The sequence below is a fragment of the Perognathus longimembris genome, chromosome 12, assembly GCF_023159225.1.
Source record: "Perognathus longimembris pacificus isolate PPM17 chromosome 12, ASM2315922v1, whole genome shotgun sequence".
Taxonomy (NCBI): domain Eukaryota; kingdom Metazoa; phylum Chordata; class Mammalia; order Rodentia; family Heteromyidae; genus Perognathus; species Perognathus longimembris.
In genome coordinates, this window is record NC_063172.1 from 16,634,266 (window position 1) to 16,656,653 (window position 22,388).

Consider the following 22,388-nt stretch of genomic DNA (forward strand, 5'->3'; position numbering starts at 1 on the left):
AGGAAGACACAGAGCTAAAAATATGGGATCTTTCCACAAGGCTTCTCATTGAAATACCAGTCACACCCTTACTCACCTTAGTTTTGCCAAGTACAAAGATTGAGTATGTTTATACTCTTGAGCTGTCTCATGTGAAAATACCCAAGCAAGGTTCCCTCTCCCACCAAAGCAAGCAAATTGGCCAGGATGTTCTCGTACTTTCCATATCAGTGCTGTCTGTCACTTACTCATAGTCAGCTTAGATGCTCTACCCCAGATTTTTTCACTTCTCGGCACTACCATCACCCTCTTTTTATCCAACTTCTGCTTTCCACAGTAATTTCCAGATAGCCACGGTTCCACAGGAAAAGTAAAGCCCGGGGCGGCGGGGGGGGGGGGGGGGGGGAGAGTTTCCTTGTCCTCCAGAGAATAGACTCTGATTTCAGTTCTTTGTAAGGAAAGAACACCAGTGTAGTAACCGCCCATAATAATTAGTCAATTAATGTTTTGGTAAATGAAAGGGAAGTTGAAGAATGTGGAAAGAGTGTGAGGAGTAGGAAAATAGGAGAAAGGGAATAGAAAATAGAGAAAAGAGAATAAAATAGGAAGAGGAAGAAAAATGAGGTGAGGAAGGAATGAGAGAGAAAGAGAAAAATAAGAAAAGTTAAAGAGGAAAATAGTGAGAGCTAGGAGAGGGTGCCAAGCCTTGCCCAGGCAAGAGAAAACTAATGTTCCTCAAACCAACTGTGGGGCCTGAGTCGTCATTCAATGTTGTGGACTACAGAGCCAAGGCAGGAGGGAATCAGATCAGATCTTAAGACCAAACTCTCTCCACATGGACATCCCTACTCCCATCCTGATCCTACAGTATCCAGTGAAGGCCGCCTACGTGGAGCCAGCAAACCGACCCAGCCTCCCCCCCATTCTCTGTTCATTTTTTTCTAGTCGTCATTTCTTACTGGGGATTTAAGTATCCTGGTCAGCCATAAGAAAGGAAGCACAGCTCATTTCCATAGGAACTACATAGCAGAAAATAGAATGGATCCCAGAAGGACAAAATCTTATTTCATTTAGCTCTTCTGAAAGCCAAGTTACTTGCAAACACAACCGTAAGTTCTGTACTCTGTGGCACCAACCAGGAAACTTCAGAGAGGAGAATGCAAAATGAAATATGGATATTCATAATTGAAGTATCGTTCCCCCTGGGCATCTCATCCTTACTTTTTTTTTTTTAATGAAAATTCAGTTAACTGCATATTTGGATCCCCAAGGAAGACTCCTTAGCTGTGGAGGACGCCCAGCACGTGCAGAGGGACTCTAGCAGAAAATGATGCTACCTCACAGCTAATAATCACCTTGCCTGGGATCAGTACAACAGAAGGTCTTTGAGGTTGCCCTTCTTTCAGCTGTAAAACAGGTATTAGGTACAGCGTATAGCAAAAAGCATTTTATGTGCGCTTGCAAACCAAACGGGTGCTGGATCCAATTTTATACATGTACAGGTATATCAAATAAATTTAATTTCCCCCATTGAAAGTGCTTGCTTTTAATTCTGGGGCCAGCAGTGCAGAACCACGTTGAAGATTAAATTTGCCATTCTGAGAAAGAAATCGTCGGGGAAAGAACTTCTAACGGACCAGCCACCAAAAAGCAGGTTTTATGGCCTACCCAGGATAGGTGAGGATATAGAAAAATAAATTTAAAAGGATGAAGAAGTGAGTAATAGATGAGAAAACTTTGGATACAAGGTTACCTTTGCCACCTCATCTCAAGCCAGATCATTGCCTCTCTTATAACCAACACGGGGTTGCTTTAATTCCCCAGTTGCAACAACAGGTAGTCTTCTGTGTCATCTGAGTCACCTGGTGCCTGCCATACAGGTGGGCTGAAACCTGGTTGTACAATTTAACCACAGCCACAAGTAGGCCTAACTAAGGTATCATGTTAAGGCCAGGCTTAAGTGGTGTGCAGCTGGCTTCTCCACAAAGCCTTCCTTGCTTGGTGCTTCTCACCTACCATCCCTTGTCTAGGTCATCCTTTGTCCCACTCCTCAGTCCCTTTGTTCACTGTCTGAGGCTTCAGCTGCCACAGGAGAAAGTGTTCCCTTGAGACCAAGTTCAGTAATTCTAGGTAAGTTCCTTTTCCTCCATACACCTTGATTTTTGTACATTTTTAAATGGTAGTCTCAATAATGAGAACCTGACAGACACAAAGAACCATTTAATAAACAGCACAGGCCTGAATAGCCCGTGTTGCATATTCTGTCTTCTCCAGTTCCCTATAGCCCAACCAGAGCCACACTTCACTCACTAACTTTTAGCCAGCATTTGATTTTTGTAGTACTGCAGATTTAATCCAGGGCCTCACATACATGAGACAATAATTCTACTACTTCAGTTACATCCCTGGCCCTTTTGGCTTTTATTCTGCCTTCCCCCATAGAACACCTCTTGGCCCTATCAGGGAAATACCTTATTAACCTCCTAGATGGACAGCCTCCTGTCCTAAAGGTCAGACATTCAGCCACAGGTACAACTCAACAACAAATCTGTTTGGCTTACCCTCCAGCCTTCCATAGAGACCACTAAACAAATACTTATCTGTGGATTCACCCTCACTCACTCCAGAAGGCCACTCCTGCTCATGATAACCCATTAATCATGAAGCCAATACACTGGATCTTGATTAAACCCTACCCCAAGAGCATATTTTGCCCTCCTCTGCCTTCATGATATTGTTGGGAAATAATCCTAAAGTTCTTATGTCATCTAAGATCGTACTCAGGCTGTGTGGGTGCAGCTGAGAACAAGGACAGACACCAAGGGGCTGCTGTCTCAGACAACATATTCACGCCCTAGAAATTTCATGTCTTCTGTTAGTGAGAAGCTACCTGTCGTTAGAATTACTTTTCTTACTTTCTAAAATACTATTGTATAGGGTGTCTCAGATGACTTATGAGAACAGAAACTATAACTGAAGAAAATGGTGTGTGAAAAATACATATACAATACCTTTCATTTCAGAAAAAAAAAGAGAAATCATTGTTAGTTCAAGTAGTATTTTGACAAAAGCAGCACTTTCCGTTCAACTGATGGTCCTTGAGCATGAACAGATTCTCATGAATAAAGAGGTACTCAGAGCAATATTTATCTGAAACTGGTGCTGTTTTTAGAGAGTTGGATATTTAAAGGAGAAGTACATGTTAACAAGTTAAAAGAGCATTTTAATGGGAATACTTGGTGGGGCTTTTGTCAGCTAATATTGAGCCTACTCTAATTGACTTCCATGTGTTGTGCTTAGAAGAGAATGTATTTCTTCTGATGTATAAAAATATAAAGTCACCTTCCCATTAGTCACTTTGCCAGATAGTGACTAACACACAGACAGGGCTAAATCTAGGTGAGACAATAGCCATGAATGATGCCAGCAGATCTGTCCCCTTCTTGTAGACGTCCGACATCAGTCTAGGGCATCTTAAGGCTCACCTAAATGCCATCCTCCCTGAGGTAACCATCATCCATCGTGTTAGACAGCAGCTTGCCCCTGGGCTAACAATCCTTTTGCCTTTCCATATTCAGAGCCAGTGTTGACAAGAGTAGCCAAGAGCAAGAATATGATTCCATACACAACATAGAATAATGAAGAAATAAATATTTGCTATGAAAATCATGCTACATGATGCCTAACAGAAATGGAATACAGGTTGAGCTCCTTGACCAAAAACCCCAAATCTGAAATTCTCTCAAATACAGAAATGCTTTGAGCATTGGTATAATCTAACTGAAAAACTTCCACATCTGACCTCAAATGGTAGGTCACAAGCAAAACACGGGCACACTGAAAATACTGTATAAAATTTTCTTTGAGCTATGTTATATAAGATATATGTGAAGCATAAATAAATTCTACATTTAGAATTAGGTCCCATCCCCATATATATCTCATTATACTGACATAAACATCCTCAAATTTGAAAAGGTTTATAGTCTAAAACACTTCTGATCCCAAACTCAACCTGTAGTAGCTGGAATATGATTTATCACTGGTAATTAGGCTATGTTGGAGGTAAGCAAAGTGCAGCTCCTACCATATAAATTTTGTGTCTCCCACCAGTGAAATGCCCATAGAGATACAGGTCCTTCTCCACTGACTTTATCTCATGCTTCCTCCTTACATCTGTTAGCTGACTATCACTGTGAGAGAATACTTGATACAATCCACTTGTAAAGAAGAAAAAACACTAATTTACTTACAATTTCAGAGGTTTCAGTCCATGCTAGCTTGGTCCCCTTCCCATTGCCTTTGGGCCTATGGTGAGGAGTGTGAGAAAGCAAAGCTGCTCACCTCATGGCAACCAGGAAGTAAAGACAGAGGGAAAGGATACGCCAGGGTCCTATTATCTCCTTATATCTTCTCCAGTAATCTAACTTTCTTCTATGTATCCCTACCTCCTAAAAATTCCACTACCTCTCACTAGTGCTATAGGCCAAAGCTTCAACATGTGGGCCCAGTCATGTGGGCACACATGTGGGCACAGTCCTAATCAACTGTAACCTCAGCAAGGGCAGGGACTGCATGTGTTTCTAGTTGAGTTTATGCCCATCACCAATGGATGCGGTGAGTAAACTGAAAGGAGTAAATTCTACCTTACCTGTACTCTACTAGCCTTCAGTCTTTCCTCCTTTATTTTTATCCTTCTATGCAACCATAAGCAGATCTAGATATCTGCCAAGCATTTTCGACCTACTGAAACCCCAAACTCAGTTCCAGCCATGGTGGTTTCCCACCCACCAAACATTGTATTTTTTGGTCTGGAAATGCCAACCAGTTATGTTTCCCCCTGCATGTTATTTTCCTCTTGCCCTTGTGCCTCTTATTCATGATAATTACTCATGCCAACCACCCTACTCTGGTTTATCCTTTCAAACTCAGCTAAGTCATGACTGTGTTAGAAATTGTTTCCTTTATCCTAGAGTTGGGAAATCAGTGCCTCCTCCTGAAATCCATCAGTCTATTCATATATATAACATCCATGCTATCAAATGGTCTATTTTTATATTTCCTTGAATTGGTTGGATTTTTTTCAGCATGTTACAGTAAGCTCTAACTGTAATACATTGGAACATGGAAATTGAAAAAAGCAATGATGATTTCACTTGCAGTTTGATCTAAAGGGTCACAGTTTATTAGGACTTGGTTTTTCTGTGATTCTCTTGGACCTGTCTTCTTGGGTGATTTGGCTTAATCCTTCATGGTATATAAATGATTGGTAAAGTTCCTAGTTTGGGTTTCCTCACTGATAGTCTCTAGGGGAAGAAAAGATTTCTCTTCTCCTTTCCAACAGACAAAAGCTCTGACCTGCCTCTGACAGGATCAACGAAAGGATGGCACTCATGTCCAAACTAGTCACTAATGCAAAAGATGACAGTGAGATTCTTGGTTGATACTCCAGAGCTGGGAAGTTCAGGTCCCTTTAGGATGAGGAAAATAATAACTAAAAAGATACTTTGGAGGCCTCCATAATGTCTACTATACTCTCCAGTGAGACTTGGCTGCTGATGGTCATGTTTCCTCTACCATAATCATCTTTGCATTCTCAGCATATTGTCTAGTGCTGCATTCCTACATAGCAGGTGATCAATACACATTTACTTGGCTGAGAACTGAGCCTGCTTGTAACTGAACAACATACTTATATCCTCACTTACCTTTCTACTTTATCTCTGGGGTTCCACCCTGCAGCCTCTTACCTTCCACTAAAAGAACTCTCTGCCTGATGGGAATTCTTGTTCCCTTATATTAGGTTACCTTCCCTCAGTCAAATTCACCAGAAAACTCACCCATTCCTCCTTACCCTGATCACAGAAAGGTCTGCCTTAAAGATTACAGGTGTATGACTCTGTGACAAATGTAAGAACATATCACCAAAAATGATGGAAATAGCAAAAGGGATTGCTTTGCCAATCGGTCTTTTATTTTCTTATTAAATATTCCCTCAAGGCATCTGCTATATAGCTCTGGATTATTCCTATAAATTAAAGAATATAACACAGCAGAAAGACGCCAGACTTTGCAAGGAGGTCTGGGCCACATGCTGGCTACTCTATGAAAGGACAGACAAGTGATCAAGTCTCTGTAAGCTCAGCCACCTCCTTCCACCTAGGATTATAAGAAGAAGTAAACAAGATGAACTCTGTGGTGTGGCTGGGATAGTTCAAGGCCAACTAAGGCCAGTCTCTCTCCTTGTAGCATTCAGAGGGCATTGTTGGTATGTCTGTTGTTTCTGGATCCTTAATTCCAAGCATCCCACACTATTATTGGAAAAACTTTTCTCAGAGCTGATTTGGCCACACAGTGTCTAGTCACAGGAACCTAGGCCTTCTTAGCAATCTTTGGTATCATGTGTAGGACTCCAAAACTGGCATTTATCAGTCTACTTTGCTTGCCCTGGTTTTGTTTGTCTGATGAAGAAGGAACCACAATTTTCTAGCTGTGGTCACTCTGAGACCTGGTTAGAATGGATGTGAAAGTCAGGATCACCATGGATCCTAAAGTGCCTGGGTACTCTCAGGGCTCCTCTGAGGCTCTGATATTAAAAAGTCAGCTTATACACTGTTTCCAAAAATAAACTTCTTGAAAATGTGTGGCAGGAAGAGAAGCTGTTTGTTGAACTTAGCCCCTTCAGATTCCTCACTGGACATCCATGTTTATAAAAGTCCTATACAGTTATAGGGCTATTTTCTGGTTATCCCTTTAGACCGCTATGTCTCCTTGTGGTTGCTGTCCATATATTCTCTTTTCTCCTCTTTTCTACTTTTAGGTCACCTTTCTTTTTTGTACACAGAATACAATTCATACCATTGCTTTTCAGGGCATTTTAATCGTCAATTGTCATTGTTTTGACTGAAAGTCATCTCCTAAACTATAAACCTCATAAAAAAAATTAAAAAAAAACTTTATCAAGCAAAGATAACTTCTCCTTCAAAGAAATTCTAATCTCAGTTACTAAGAATTATTGTGGCCAGGTCTGTGATCCTAACTACTTAGGAGGCAGAAATCAGACCATCACAGTTCAAGTTTAGCCGGGTCACAAAAGTCTCTCTTACTCAGTAGCTTGGCTCAGTATCATGGGCCTCTTATGTCCTCTATAGGGGAGCCCAGTGTCCAGGAACAATGGACATCTGTCATCCCCAGTGGCACAGAAAAGCACAAGTGGGAGGATCACAGCCGAGGTCAGCCTGGAAATAAGAACTTATGTTGAAAATAAGGCCTTACGTTGAAAAGAACCAAAGCAAAAAAAAAAAAAAAGAAAAAGGCTGGAGGTGTTGCTCAAGTGCTCAACTGATAGGATATCTGTCTTATAAGCATGATGCTTTGAATTCAAGTTCCAGTATGGAGTATATGACATTCATGTGCAGACAGGAATGTTTTGTTCCTTACGAAGTATGTAGAAAGGACTGGAAATGTTCCAAAATCCCACTGATTACAAAAATAATAATAGTTTTGACACCTGATTGAAAGAAAAGCAAATATTTAACATGCTTCTTAATCATGGATTCCTATCAGGATAAAAAGCCCAGTGGCTCCTAGAGAAAATGTCATTTAGACACACACTCTGGAGCTTCCTTGAGGAACATTTCCTGGTATGGATTTTCTCCCTATGTAGAATTTTTTCCCTGGGGTAAATATGAATAAAAAGCAAGCCCACTTTAAAGTTTTCAGTTTTATTTCATAAGCACAATAACCAGAGACATTAAATTATCCTCTATAAGGACACAAGCCTTCAAAAATCACCATCACGGACATTTGCACAGATCCGAAAGCAGGAAAACATGATTCACGTTTTTGCTGGGCCTCCAGCTTGAACTCAGAGCCTAGCTACTATCCCCAAGCTTTTGTGCTTAAGGCTAGTGCTCTACCACTTGAGCCACAGCTCCACTTCCAGCTTTTTCTGAGTAGTTTATCAGAGGTAAGAGTCTAGTGGACTTTCCTGCCTGGGCTGGCTTCAAACCTCAATCCTCAGATATCAGCCTCCTGAGTAGCTAGGATTATTATTATTATATAGCTATGAGCCAGTGTACCTGGCATCATTAGGATTTTTAAACTAAATTTTACTTCCTTCATATCAAAAGAATGCAGATTTTTTTGGTAGAAAGTTAAAGTATACATATATGCAAAAGGAGTAAGTCATTCTCTATGCCGCAGCCAGGAGTAACCACTGTTAATATTTAGTTGCAAAAGTGTTTACTATTCCCAATGCATACATATCCCTGCATATGTCTTTTTTTGTTTTGTTTTGTTTTGTTGTTTTTTTTGGCCAGTCCTGGGCCTTGAACTCAGGGCCTGAGCACTGTCCCTGGCTTCCTTTTGCTCAAGGCTAGCACTCTGCCACTTGAGCCACAGCGCCACTTCTGGCCATTTTCTATATATGTGGTTCTGGGGAATCGAACCCAGGGCCTCATGTATATGAGGCAGGCACTCTTGCCACTAGGCCATATCCCCAGCCCCTGCATATGTCTTTTTAAACCAAATGGGGTCACAAGGATTTCTTTTACTTGATTCATGGCACACACATTTTTTAGCTCTTTCAAAGGGCTCATGTTAATTTTTGCTCTTTTTGTTTTAAATTCACATTTTACTTCCATGACCCACTGTCTCTTCAAAAATGCCTATTCATTTGCATAGTGTTAATATATACTATTATTTTGAGTACGGGTGTATTTGTAATCCACTTAGGTGATATTATACTAAAGACTTCATATTTTTTTATTTTCATTTGACAGTACTGGAGTTTGAAACTCAGAGCCTTACACTTACTAGGCTACCCTTCCAAAGCTACTTTTTTTCAGTTACTTCAAGATGTTTCTGAGATTATTTTATGCCAGGTACATACATGAACCACAATCCTCCTATTTTTCAGATCTGCACCATGTATGGGATGACAAACATGCACCACTATGCCCAGCCTCTTCCATTAAGATGAGACTTTATGGGCTTTTCTGCCCAGTCTGGCATGGAATTGTGATCCTTTCAATCTCAGCTTCTCCCACAGCTGACAGGTGCACAACACCATGCCCAGCTATTCTTGAGAAGATGTTAAGGATGTCTCCTATTATGCTGGGCTCAAGTAATGATTCTTCCAATCTCAGCCTCTCTAGTAGCTAAGATTACAGGTGTGAATCACCACATCCAGCTTATAGTTTCTTTTTTAAATTTAACATCATTTTGAAACCTGTTCATGTTGTTATGTGTATCTCTAGTCCCTGGGTCTAGCCGCTTCTCAGTGTTTCATGATATATTACTTATCCAATACCCTAGTCAGACACACTTAAATTTCCTCATACTTATAACTGGAATAATTGATTCTCTCTAGACCTCAACTGGGTATCCTTGGGTCATAGAATACCTTTTTTTCCTTAATTCACTGCAGACTACTAGATTGCACACAGATTGGTGAGCCACTGTCTGTCTATTCCCTTCAGAGTTCATAGTGTTTTCCAGATGTCTAATTCTGACCAATTTTGATATTTACAAAATATTGTTTAATTTTACACTTTCTGATAATCAAGAAGACTGTTTAACCTATACTTTTTAGCCAGTTGGATTTTCCCACTCTAAGATTACCCTATTCTAACCTTTTGATTTTAAGTTAAGGAAAGACCTCTCTCTCTCTCTCTCTCTCTCTCTCTCTATCTCTATCTCTATCTCTCTCTCTCTTTCTCTCTCTGTCTCTCTGTCTATCTCTGACTCTCTCTCTTTCTCTCTGTGTCTGTCTCTGTGTGTGTGTCTGTCTATCTGTCTGTATCTCTCTCTCTCTCTCTTTCTTTTGTTTATGACCAGGACTCAAACTCACTATCTGATGCTCATTGCCCTGCACTCTTCCACCTGAGCCACACCTCCAACACAGGGAGACATTTCTTACTTTTGTTGTTTTGGTCTGACTTTTTTGCAGGTTGTCTGTATTTTGACAGTCTTTTGTCTTTATTCAACTCTAGTGTCTTTTGTCAAAAATAAATTCTTAATCTTTCTTTTGTGCAGACAGCTTTTTTACACTTGTTACACATATCTGTCAAGTGGCATTGTTTTGTATACTAGAGAAGGCATTAGTTGAACATACTTCCTTGTAGAATTTCATATGATAACTAATGCTTCTCTTCACTGGACAAATTTAAGTTATTATTTTCATAGTATTTCTGCTGGTATGAATCATCTCATTTGATCCCTATGAAGAGTAGGTAATGTGGGTATTCTTCCCATATCATGGATGGGGAAATGGAATCAGTGCAAAATGATTTAGTGATAGGTCCAAGTTCACACAGTCAATCCAGGATCAATAGTGAAGTCTTTTAGTCCTAAAGTCAGCAACAACCCTTACCAAGAATCAAGATGATTTCCTACAAATATCAGCATCCTAAACATCTCCACGAGAGGCCAGCCACTAGTGGCTCACTCCTATAATCCTAGCTACTCAAGAAGCTGAGATTGGAGGGTTGTAGTTCCAAGCGAGCCCAGGCAGGAGAAAGTCCATGAGACTCTTATCTCCAATTAACCACCAAAAAGTCAGAAGTGGGTCTGTGGCTCAGATGGTAGATCACTAGCCATGAGCAAAAAAACTCAGCAACGGTGCTCAGGCCCTGAGATCAAGCTCCAGATGGGCATTAAAAAAAAAATCTCCATAAGAACATTGTTCACCACCTGCTATTGTTTGGATATTGGATAACCTCAGAACCATATACTTAAAAGCATGACCCCAGGGTGACTCTATCATTTGTGAGCTTTTAGGAGATCTGTAGATCACCAGACATATGTCCTCAAAAGGGATAGCGAGACTAGGGCCTTCCTAGATATTAGGAAGTGCCTTTTACTCCCTACCCCTGCCATCCAGCTCTTCTACTAGACACCCAAAGGATTGTGTCTGGCCAATTGTAAACTGGAACTTCCAAAACTAAACTAAGCCTTTTCTCTTTGCAAGTGTGTTGTCTCGGGTAATTGTTATAATAGTAGAAAGCTAACATACCACCTGAAAGATGCTCACATAAGCATAGTGAGCACCTTAAGACCACTGACAAGTGATCTTTTCAGAAAATAAAAAATAAAAGGTGCCATAAGGACACAGAATCCCATTGGGAAGTATACTTCTCAACCAAAGGCACAGGTTGGGTGTGGTTAAGGGATAGTATCTCTGAGAACACTACTGTGAGGAAGTTAAGTTTTCTTTATGAGTTCTATTCTGATGTGGTGAGCACACATTCTTTCTGGTTTTCAAGGTAAGCCATCCTTTAAATTTGCCCTCAGAATGTTGGCATGGAATGAGCCTTTGAGCTAAGACCAGAATATGAAGAATGAGAAGTAGAAAAAAACACCCTAATCACTCCCATATCAAAAAATGTCCTCCCAGAAAATGAGTAGGTAGTTAGTTTTGACCTCAGCAACAGACCATAAAAAGACAGATGCAGGAGAAATATTAGACTCTGGCCCCTAAAATCAATGAATGCTCTCCCAGAGATGAGACTAATGAGCTGGGGAGTTGAGGTGGTTATTTGCCGAGTTCTCAGCTCCCACTGGTACAGGAGAAGTGATTGAATGATGGGGTGATGGAAGATTCATTCTTCAGTGTAATCTTAATTACATTACAAAATGCTGCTCATCAGCATTTTGTGGACAAGAAGGAAAAGCTCAGTCAACTGCTGGTTAGTTTGAGCTTTTTAATCTTGCCAAGTCCTTCAGCACTACAGGCAGTAGCAAGTTAAGCATACATTCTCTGACAGAGCATGTCTGTCTTATTTTTTTAAAAAAATAGATTTCTTTTGCATAATCCAATTGAGTAAGACTTTAGTGGGCACATTAAGAAGGAGCAGTATCTCAGATATTTGCCAAATGAGCTGAACAGACTATAATAACAGCAATAATTATAGCCTCCATTTACTGACGGTGTACTGTGTGTGCCAAGCATTGTGTTTAACAAGCATTATTTCCTTTACTCTGGAAGATTTAAAAAAAAATCCCTAGGGCATAAGTACTATTCTCATCTCCATTTTGGGGAAGAAGAAATTGAGTCATAAAATGATAGAATAAGTTGTCCAAGGTTACAAACCAATAACTGGCAAGATTAAAATGTGAATCCAGAACTATGTGATGACCAAGGTGAATTTTATATTCTCTGACTTTGTATATGAGTTAATCACTGCTGCATAACAAATTACTCCAGTGTTTAGATACTTAAAATATTATTATAACTTGTGGTTTTTGAAGGTCACAAATCTAGGAGTGGTTTGTGTGGGTATTTCTGGATTAAGGTCTTTTTTTTTTTTTTTTTTTTTTGGCTAGTCTTGGGGCTTGAACTCAGGGCCTTAGCACTGTCCCTGAGCTTCATTTGCTCAAGGCTAGCACTCTACCACTTGAGCCACAGCACCAATTCTGGCCTTTTCTATTTATGTGGTACTGAGGAATTGAACCCAGTGCTTCATACATGCTAGGCAAGCACTCTACCTCTAGAACAGAGTCCCTCAAGGTCCTTTTTAAAGAGTCTGTCAGGATATCAACCATGGCTGCATTCATCTTAAGACCTGACTGCAGTGAGATCTTTCGCCATGATTATTCACACAGCTATTGAGAAGCGGCCTTAGCCATTTATCTGGGCCTCTCTGGGAAGCTGCCAGAGTTTCATCTGTAAATAAAAATATGAGTTTTTATAAAGATCCACTGAGACAACCTATGAGATAGTGCCATGTAAGTTAAAATAAGGCGCACACATTTGAACAATAACTGTTATATGAACTTATCACTATCTTGCACAGGATATTCAGGGATATGGAAATGCCACTGATTTCTGAGAAAGAAATAATCTACTCATGACTGTTCTATGTCCAGAGAGAGCACAGACTTTATGAAGGTGACATCTCATCCAAGACTTTTTAAGATAAAGAAGATGAGAAAATCTGGTTTATGTACAAAGCACACTTGAAGCTGGTCATAGACAATGGTTTGCCTGGGCATTTTATTTCTTTTATGTTGATTAGAACAACAAAGGCATTCTTGCTTACAGAGACCTTATGGCTGCTTAGACAGTGAGCACCCAAACTCTTTGATATTCCAGCCCCACCTGCTGAGATCCAAATCCAGGAAGGGAGTAACAGATGATCTGAGTAGAAAATGAGGCCAAGGCTTAGCCTAGGAAAGCAGAACATGGTAGAAAATATTTTTATATAAAACAGGCCCATCTGTGCTCATATTTGTCATGATGAACTGGTTACAGAGTGTTGAGATCTATAGGACATAGTTTGTACATAAAGCATCTAGAGAGCATCTATAACAAAGTAGATGCTCAGTAGGTAGAAGTGTACTGGTTGTTTTGTTGTGACCATGCCAACTTTATGTGGCAGTTTTGAGGTTTAAGATGTACAATTATTTTTTAGAATACTTATTACTCATTAGATTATGGGTTCTATTCTAATACTTAACTCCAAGAAAATGTCTAGAAAACAGTATAAGAATGAATATCTCTAACTGAGAGCTTGGTATGTAGTAAAGGATTTATGGCTAAAAGTTATAACAATCACTACAATTATCAATATCATCATCATCACCACCACCATCAGACTAATCATTCCCAAGGTATAAGAATACATTGGTGTGATAATTTAATGATATTTTTAGTCTATGACCGTGAGATGTAATTTCCTTCTCCATTTTAGGTAGCTTTAGTTCACAAAAGAAACAAGTTCTTTTCCTATTCTAACACAAGAATTGTTTGAACATATTGCTACGATAGTAGACTTTAAGGGGAAAACAAATTTTATACCTATAGAACTCCAACACTTACCCAGCCAGCTCACTCTCAAATTTTTTGAAGTCACGATCCTCTGATAATGAATTCTACCTCCACTATTTACTATGTGACCTTGAGTATGTTACTATATCTCTCTGATAATTCATGGCTCATTTCTAAAATAAGAAACTAATATCAACCAAGTGCGAATACGGCTATTGTAAGAAATAACTGAAAGCCTCTTTTCCAGCTTTTTTTCATGGGCCCTTTCCCGAGAATGGAATGTGTTTCCATAGAATGGAATGGATGTGTTGAGTAAATGAATGGTGTCTTTTACACCCCAACTTCACTGCTCTTTCCATCATCTGAGACAGCAGCACAAGCAGAGAATTTTCCACGTTCCAGGGAGTGGCTACTAGATGTTAGACAGAGGTTCTAGGACCTCATTGTGACTTTGGGTAAATCATATGTTATGATTCAGAGTCTCAGAGGATTCACCCACAAAACAAGAAGAAATTATGACTGTACAACAATATAAATGTTTTTTCTTTTTTCTTTTCCTTTTTTTTTTTTTTTTTTTTTTTTTTTTGGCCAGTCCTGGGCCTTGGACTCAGGGCCTGAGCACTGTCCCTGGCTTCTTCCCGCTCAAGGCTAGCACTCTGCCACCTGAGCCACAGCGCCCCTTCTGGCCGTTCTCCATATATGTGGTGCTGGGGAATCGAACCGAGAGCTTCATGTGTAGGAGGCAAGCACTCTTGCCACTAGGCCATATTCCCAGCCCAATATAAATGTATTTAATGTCTCTGACCTGTACACTTTAAAATAGTGAACTTTGTGCCATGTATATTTAACAAAAATAAAGAGGAAAATCCTGGCTGATCAGTTCACTAGGCGTTCTGATCTGGATTGCTGAGGTTTGAGACCAACAACCCTGATTAGCATTTATGAAGTCTTACATGTGTCAAGCACCACTAAAATGTCAGGCATACAATTTCTTGAACCCTTCTCGGTGGTCCTGTGAGCGAGTATTAGCACTATTCCATTTTATAGATGAGAAAACAGATAACTAATGCAGGATTTCTAGAGCTGGGGTTTGAGTCCATGTGTCTGATTAATGAGCTCATGTGCTTTACTGCTTAGTTTTCTATTTCAAAAACAAAAATATTGGAGATACCAGATTACAAATGAAGATAGCTTGAATTCTTTCCATGGCGATTTTTAGTAGACAGGGTGGTGTTGAGATCCTTTAAAGTTTGAGAAAGGCCTTGTCTTCTTACCTGTGTTCTTTAAAAGTCTCAATATATTCGAATGGAGGGAACATGTTAGAATGGAGTGACGGAGGGAAGAATATCGAAAAGAGAAGAACAGAGGGAAGAAAAATATATCAAGGCCCAGTTACCTACATTTTTGCTTGTTCTAAAAATGTTTATACTTAATTATTATATCTATATGATCTTCATAATAACGGATAATATATTGAATAATGACATCAAAATTCCAAATAGGGCCCTATAAGATTGGGAGGCCTGAAGCTATGTCCTTCTCTTCTATCTTTCTACCTTCCCATAGTGAGAAAGAGGTGCTGGGTGGCAGAATGACCAAAACTTAAATGGCTCTTTTTCACATACATATAGGCCAGGGATTCTAGGATACTACAGTCTAATATAGGAGCAGGAAATCCAAGGCTCCTACCACATCATCCATTGATTTGACTACACAGAGCTATTAGCACCACAACCTGAGAGATATTCCTCTTCTCAGTCCCTTCCAATGTGGACTAGATTAGCTCTTAAAAGATTTATAGTGATCATCATAGTAATAATAACAGCAATGGAACCATAGAAGACTAACCATTGGTCTGATCCGCACATTCTACATTCATTTCTCCCAACAATTAGTACATTCGTTAGATATCCTTTTTCTTCCTATTTGAGGAGACAGGGGAGCTGAGAGGGCAACTATTTGACCCAAGTACATGAAGTTTATAAGTCACAGAGACAGAATGTCATTATGGACATAGCTACTAGTTATGGTGCACTTCACAGTGGAGTTGTTGAGCAGATAGGTGGAATAATTTGTGTAACCACTTATCCCAGAGTCTTACAGTAGCTCTGTGAAGGTGATACCATTGTGATCCTCGGTTTACAAATGGAAAGTTTCTGGGAAGACAAACTGCCTCTGTGAAGCAGAGCAAGCCTTAGTTACCCTGTCAGGCAAAGAGGGGGAGAGGGAAGGAAAAAGGAAGAATGAAAGAAGGAGGAAAAAGAAAGAAATGTGAAGGGAAAGAAAGGAAAAGGAAGGGAAGGGAAGGAAAATTGAAGGAGAAACAATGTATTTGGGTCTGTTTCATAGAAAGAGAGGTAGAAGACCAAATATATACCTTTCAAATGCATGCCTCCATTGACTTACTTCCTCCCAGCAGGACTGACCTAAAAGCCCTTCATCTATGAACTCATACGTGATTACTCTGTTCACAAAGTCAGCACACGAGTTATCCATTGGCCCCTCAATAGTGCCACCAGTTGGGTACCAAGCCTTGAACACCTGAGCCTTGGGGAACATCATATCCAAACCACGACACTTAAGAAAATCAAATAACTGACTGGACATGCACAGCTGGAAAAAGGTGGAGCCATGAATTCCATCTTGTACCAAACTACAAAGTCCCTTTTGCACTTTGGTCTTCTCAGGAGCTGCTGAATTGTATCTCAGCCTTCCCAAACCTACTTACTTTGGTTCTACATGCACTGTGATTTCTCCTTTATTGATTTTTATGTAAATGCAGCATAGTGAAAGGTTGCAATCTCCTAAAACATGCCTTTCCATCATCAGGGCCAGTTTTGGTAATAAAATATACTGTTCCATTCAGTCCTGATATCAAACTTCTTATAGGTGATAGATAGCATTTGTAGTGTCTTTTAAAAGCACAAGCTGCAATTTCTTTTCAGTGATCTTCCCCATAGCAATACGGAACACTCTCAGCCAGCCCCGACAAGGTTTTTCCCATAATTGTGTCTGTAATAATCCACCATTTTATATTTATTTCATCAATTTCAACAGTTCACAAGAACACCTATAATCTTAGATCCAGTAATCAACTGTTACAGAATTACTCTGTCCTAAATTTAGGCCTTGAGCTTGGTAATTTAGCTAGCGAGCTCCATTGTTGAATGCTACTCTTGCACAGATAAGGGAAAGTGCTACTATTTGGGCTGTATTTAATACTTATTATTTAGTGAGTTGAACTGGCTACCATAGAGCTTAATAACGCAGGGTATAATTGCTTTAATGATATGAAGGGCACATGGCAGCTGACTAGCCTAGTCTTCACGAGGGTTTGCTCACAAATGAGGCATTGCTGCTCAGTGGGCCCTTTTGCTTCAGTATTTTAATAAAACAAACATGGTTGCTGTGTGAAATTTGTGAAGGCATCAGCTCTACGGATAAAGTAGTCACCGGGTGGAGCTATTCATAGCTGCTAACTTTCACTAAGGACTTAGTAAGTGGTTGACATTGTACTGTTTATTTAATCGCACAACCACCCTGGCAGGCAGGTACAATTACTGCCCCATTTATATTAGCTTAAAGAGATTAGTTCACAGTCTATGGGGGAGTGGCCTGCCCACAGTCACACGTTTACAACAGCTATTGCATTGGCTTCCAAGCACAGACTGTTTCTAAGGTTTTTCTTCAGCAGAGCACCAAAGTGGGTTAGACAGATAGAAAACTCAGCATGAAACACCTTGTAAGGAATTGAAGAAGAAGTTGTTCATTCTGGCTGTTTATTTACCTGTTTCCCAGATGATTGTGGTAACACTAATTGCTAGTCAGGTCTTCCCTTATTTCTGTGCATCCCATCTACTCTTCAAACATGACCCCAGCAAGTGAGAACAAGATGCGTTGCACTGTGAAGTGGAAAGAATTTTACAAAGCTATCTCAATTACCACCACTAACATCTCTTTTCCTCTCTAGAAAGGTTCATATCTGATTACCTGATGAAAATGTATTCTTCCTTTGAAATGTTTTAACCCTGCTGACACCAGTGTACATGTTTGAGAAAATGGATAGAGCATATAATCAAGTCTATTTAAGGAGCATATAAAATACATGTTATTTCTTAATGGACTGAATATGGCATCTTACTGACCCTAAATTTGAGGTTTGTACATTGCAGACAATTGGAGCAGATTTGAAAATAAATGATGATGGAATTGACAACTTATTTAGATAATACCCTTCTGATTACCAGGAAGTGGGATAAAATTCTAAGATGTAAGCATATTTATCTAAACTTTCCTTGGAACCCAGCAGTCAAACAAAACATATTGAAGATTCTTCTGTAAGAAAGCATGAACTAAAAAAGCCCTACTTCCAAAATTATTGAGAAATCAGAAAGAAATGGTTATATCTACTGAGAAAATATCCTTCTTTTTTTTCACTGTTTCATCTTATAGCACTAATTAGGTCTGGAGTTTACTTGTTCTCAAAACCTCTAAAATTAACCAAAACTTATGTTATGTACAATATATATTCTTTTGCTTATTGCTTCATTCAATCAATATCTCCTTGGGGCAGCATGATAAGAGGGGTGACATTGGTCAAGATGCACTGTATGAATGGTATCAACTGACTTGTCAAATGGTGACTCCTTTGTACAACCACTTACAGATCATCGAAATATAATTTGAAAAAATAACTACTTTTGAGTGCTGGGTTGGGCACTAGGAACCTAGGAAATGGCAGTGAGCCAGACACAGCACTTACCCTCATGGGCATTTCACTGGGGAGACAAGTTAGGCACACAAAACTCAATCGATGCCTGTAATTTCAGATGATCATAAATGTTATGACAAATATAAAAGTTGGGAGGTAGACAAGTTCTCTTTAGGGACCCAAAGAGTCAGGAAAGGCCTTTGAAAAATGTGGGATTCCAGCAGAGACTGATGAATGGGAAAGGATCTATTTACTCTTTTAGGTACCAATTCCTCCCTCAAAACCCCCCAGGGAAACATCAGTTCCAACCTAAAGAAAAACAATTCTCTCCTGCCTCCTCCTTGCTGTTGTTTTCCCAGTTCTCTTTTCTGTAGAAAACAACTCTCTGTCTCAGATAAAAGATCTCAGTCCATCTTTTCTTTAACACTGTTAGCAAAGTGAAGCCACAGCATTTTACTTGTCCTGAAGGAAAACCAAATGGGAGCAGCTGAGCTGTGGGAAGCTGTTCCCCCATTACCCAGCCTGCAGACTGTGAATGTGAAGGCTCCTGTTGGTGGGAGACCACTTTCTCCTTTGTATTGTTCATATGGAATATCTAAACACCTCATGCTCATCACCAATGCCTGGCATAGAACATCAGTATTACAAATTACAGTCTTAACCAAAGGCCGTTACAGGGTCTAGAAATATCATTTCCACTAGACAAAGGTGTTTTAGGCAGTAAACTGACTGTCTTAACAGTGGGTATCCAAACCCTATGGTTGATTTATAGAACAGTTGAAATAAGGAACAAGACAAATACATTTTAGGCTTTACCAAATTCCTCTCTGTTTGAGAGGAAGAAAAATATTATTCCCTGGGAATAAGAAAAAGAATAGACTCATTTCTCTGTGCTGTTCCATGGGTCCAGCCAAGCAAAGCCAAGTGCACTGATCAGTTTCTCTGAGCTGTTATTAAAGCTTCCAAGATACTGCTCAGATTCTTCCTGGCAGTGTTTCGGTATTTTCTGTTTAGACTGGAGTTGGGCTGATACTCTTTATGTTCTGTTAACATGCCCAAGCTGGCAAAGGCATCATGGAAATCATCTAGCTCATGGCTGATATCCAGCAGAGTCTAGGGATACCCTGAGAGGCGACATACCCCACCAGCTCTCTGATATGACTCATGCCAGGGATGCCCATATCAAACTTCTTCCTTTATTCTCTCTCTCTCTGCCTCCCTTTTTCACCCAGAAGGTGTTGTGTTAATGAGGTTGCAGTCTCTTGTCCTAGTCATCTCATGTTAAGGACATCAAAACTATTTCCCCTAGGGGCTGGGGATATGGCTTAGTGGCAAGAGTGCCTGCCTCGGATACACGAGGCCCTGGGTTCGATTCCCCAGCACCACATATACAGAAAACGGCCAGAAGCGGCACTGTGGCTCAAGTGGCAGAGTGCTAGCCTTGAGTGGGAAGAAGCCAGGGACAGTGCTCAGGCCCTGAGTCCAAGGCCCAGGACTGGCCAAAAACAAAAAACAAAAAAACTATTTCCCTCTGCTAATCTGGTGGATGTTAAGAAACTTCCAGCAGTACTCCTTTCAACTTTGTCCTTTGTCCTCACCATACCCACAAATACACCTGTTACACTTTCTTGAACACCTCAAACATTCATGTTCTCTTTTGCTAAGCCCTCTGATGGCAGCACCCAACTCCTCTCCCTCCTGATAAACTCTAGTTTACCTCTAGGTGTCAACTTAGACAAAAATGTCCTAGCCCAGTCATGGTTTGGCTGTCCCCGTTGCCTGCTCCAGTGGGGAGCCTGAGCTTAGCTCATCTCATTACAGCTTTGACTAGAGCTAAATTGTTTCCCTGGTGTACCTGGAAGCTGTGAGACAAAAACAAAGGCTGTCTTGTCTTCCTTCCATATAAGGGTGTGTGTTGCTGCAATAGACCAAACAATATTTTAAAACTCCAATATATTAGACTTCTATTTCTGCATAGAAGGCAGTATCAACACAAGTAACCAGCTAAATAGGAACATACTCTTCCATGCAATGATTCTGAAGCCCAGGCTAACAGAAGTTTTGCCATGCTTTTTAAGTGGTTTTCAAGTTCTCCCTAGAAGTATTCTCCATTCAATCTAACTAAAAGCAAAAGAAAAATGTTGAAGAGTGCCTCTCAGGAGGCCTTTAGAGACAAGATCTAGAAGTATATACATCATGGCTGTTCACATTCACAGGTGAGAACTCAGTCACATGACCACATTGACTTGCAAGGGATTCTGGGATTCTTTAATCCTGGTAAGGCAGCTACTACTAATAAAAGGTACAGTATAAGGAAAGAGGTATGGGTTTTGATAGACACCTTTGCAGCATGTTTGGGTCCCTAGTGCCTAACATAGACTAGCCAATCCCCTGCTCCAAAACACTTGCTGAAGAAAAAAGCAAATTAGTGAGCAAAACGTAACAATTTCATAAATTGCAAACAGTGATACAAGATTACCTTCTCACTGGTATTTCGGAGAAATAACTTCCAACTACCAGTAGTCAGAGAGACAGATGCAGATAAAAGGCACAATATCCCCTTTTCTGATTCACCACTTGAAATATAGTGTCTGGTCTAAAGTTCATGTTCAATGATAGGGGTTGAATGAATGTATGAAGGAGTGAATGAGAGATGTGAGATGTGGCCTAACCATTGCACTGGATGCACTGTGTTTGTTAGATTATCTTCCAGGTCCCCCTTTCTGGGAAGCACATTCCCTCCTGTAGTACCACCTGCCATCTTGAATCAGGCCTGATTTCTCTCTCTCTCTCTCGCTCGCTCGCTCTTTCTCTCTCTTTCTCTCTCTCTCTCTATTTTTTTGTCCAACATGGAGCTTGAACTCAAGGCCTGGGCACTGTCTCTGAGTTCTTTTACTCAAGACTAGTGCTCTACCATTTTGAACCAGCTCCATTTCCAATTTTCTGGTGGTTAATTGGAGATAAGAGTCTTGTGGCCTTTCCTGCCTGGACTGGCTTAGAACCACGATCCTGAGATCTCAGCCTCCTGAGTAGCTAGGATTACAGACGTGAGCCATCAGTGTCCAGCAGGCCTGACTTCCAAAGCTTCTCTCTTCCAGTGAGTTGAAATCTGGGTCCATGCCATAGTACAGAGGGAGATGAAGAGAACTCAAATGTATAAACATCTACTTTGTTCCAGGAGTTGTCCTAGGCGGAATTTATATTAATCCCTCTATGCTCCTTGACAACTCATGGAAGGAGGAAATCGCTTGGAGGTCAGTCTTCATTCCTCACCCACTTCTCTGCTTTAAATCCCCCCACTGACCCCTTGCCCTGTGACTTCCAGTTGCACTTGAAGTAAAATCTAAATGCTTTACCATGAACAAGTCCATTTACCTTGGCTCCTTCCTGCTGAGCATCTCCCCTGTTTTCTTGCTGTGCTATAAGCATATTTGTCATCTTTCTTTAACATCTCATGTTTATTTCCACATCAGGACCTATGCACTTGTTGTCTGTGACCAGAACCCTTTGTGCATAATTCTTTCTTTCACAGACAGCTTCTTGCCACTCAGCTTTCAATACAAATACACTTTCCCCCAAAGAAAACAGCTCTGATCATAAAATATAGAGTAGTTCCACCTTCTTAGGCAGCCATCCTGTCCCTATGGGTCACATAATCTGTGTGTCCTCTGGAGGACCTCAAATTCAACTGTGCATATCAGAAGCACTAGGGAAGCTTTGAAGAAACTGCACTCTCCCAGCTGGCATCCTCAGAGATTCTGATCAATGTGTCCTCAGGCTTGTTCAGGAGCCAGTGGGTCCTGGTATGAGTAGAAGCATCTGATGCAGTAACTGTAGATAATTGGGTTTCATCTCACTGTCATTACTAGTCATACTAAGGCAGCTATGCATAGTCTCTCATTCCCAGGAAGTCATCCCATAGGGGAA

At 40.3% G+C, this 22,388-nt stretch overlaps 1 protein-coding gene across 3 annotated transcripts in view; it reads left to right on the top strand.

The window, feature by feature from the left end:
• The window catches only part of Samd12 (sterile alpha motif domain containing 12), a 380,057-nt gene that overhangs the window by 327,283 nt on the left and 30,386 nt on the right, over positions 1-22,388 (top strand). The window contains exon 6 of one of the 3 annotated variants that reach the window (XM_048358513.1): positions 925-3,428. The exons of the other annotated variants lie outside the window; for them this stretch is intronic. Coding sequence (XP_048214470.1) covers positions 925-968 — 44 coding nt within the window. The 3' untranslated portion in view covers positions 969-3,428. Of the gene's footprint in view, positions 1-924; positions 3,429-22,388 lie in introns of those variants that run through there. 3 annotated transcript variants of the gene reach the window in all.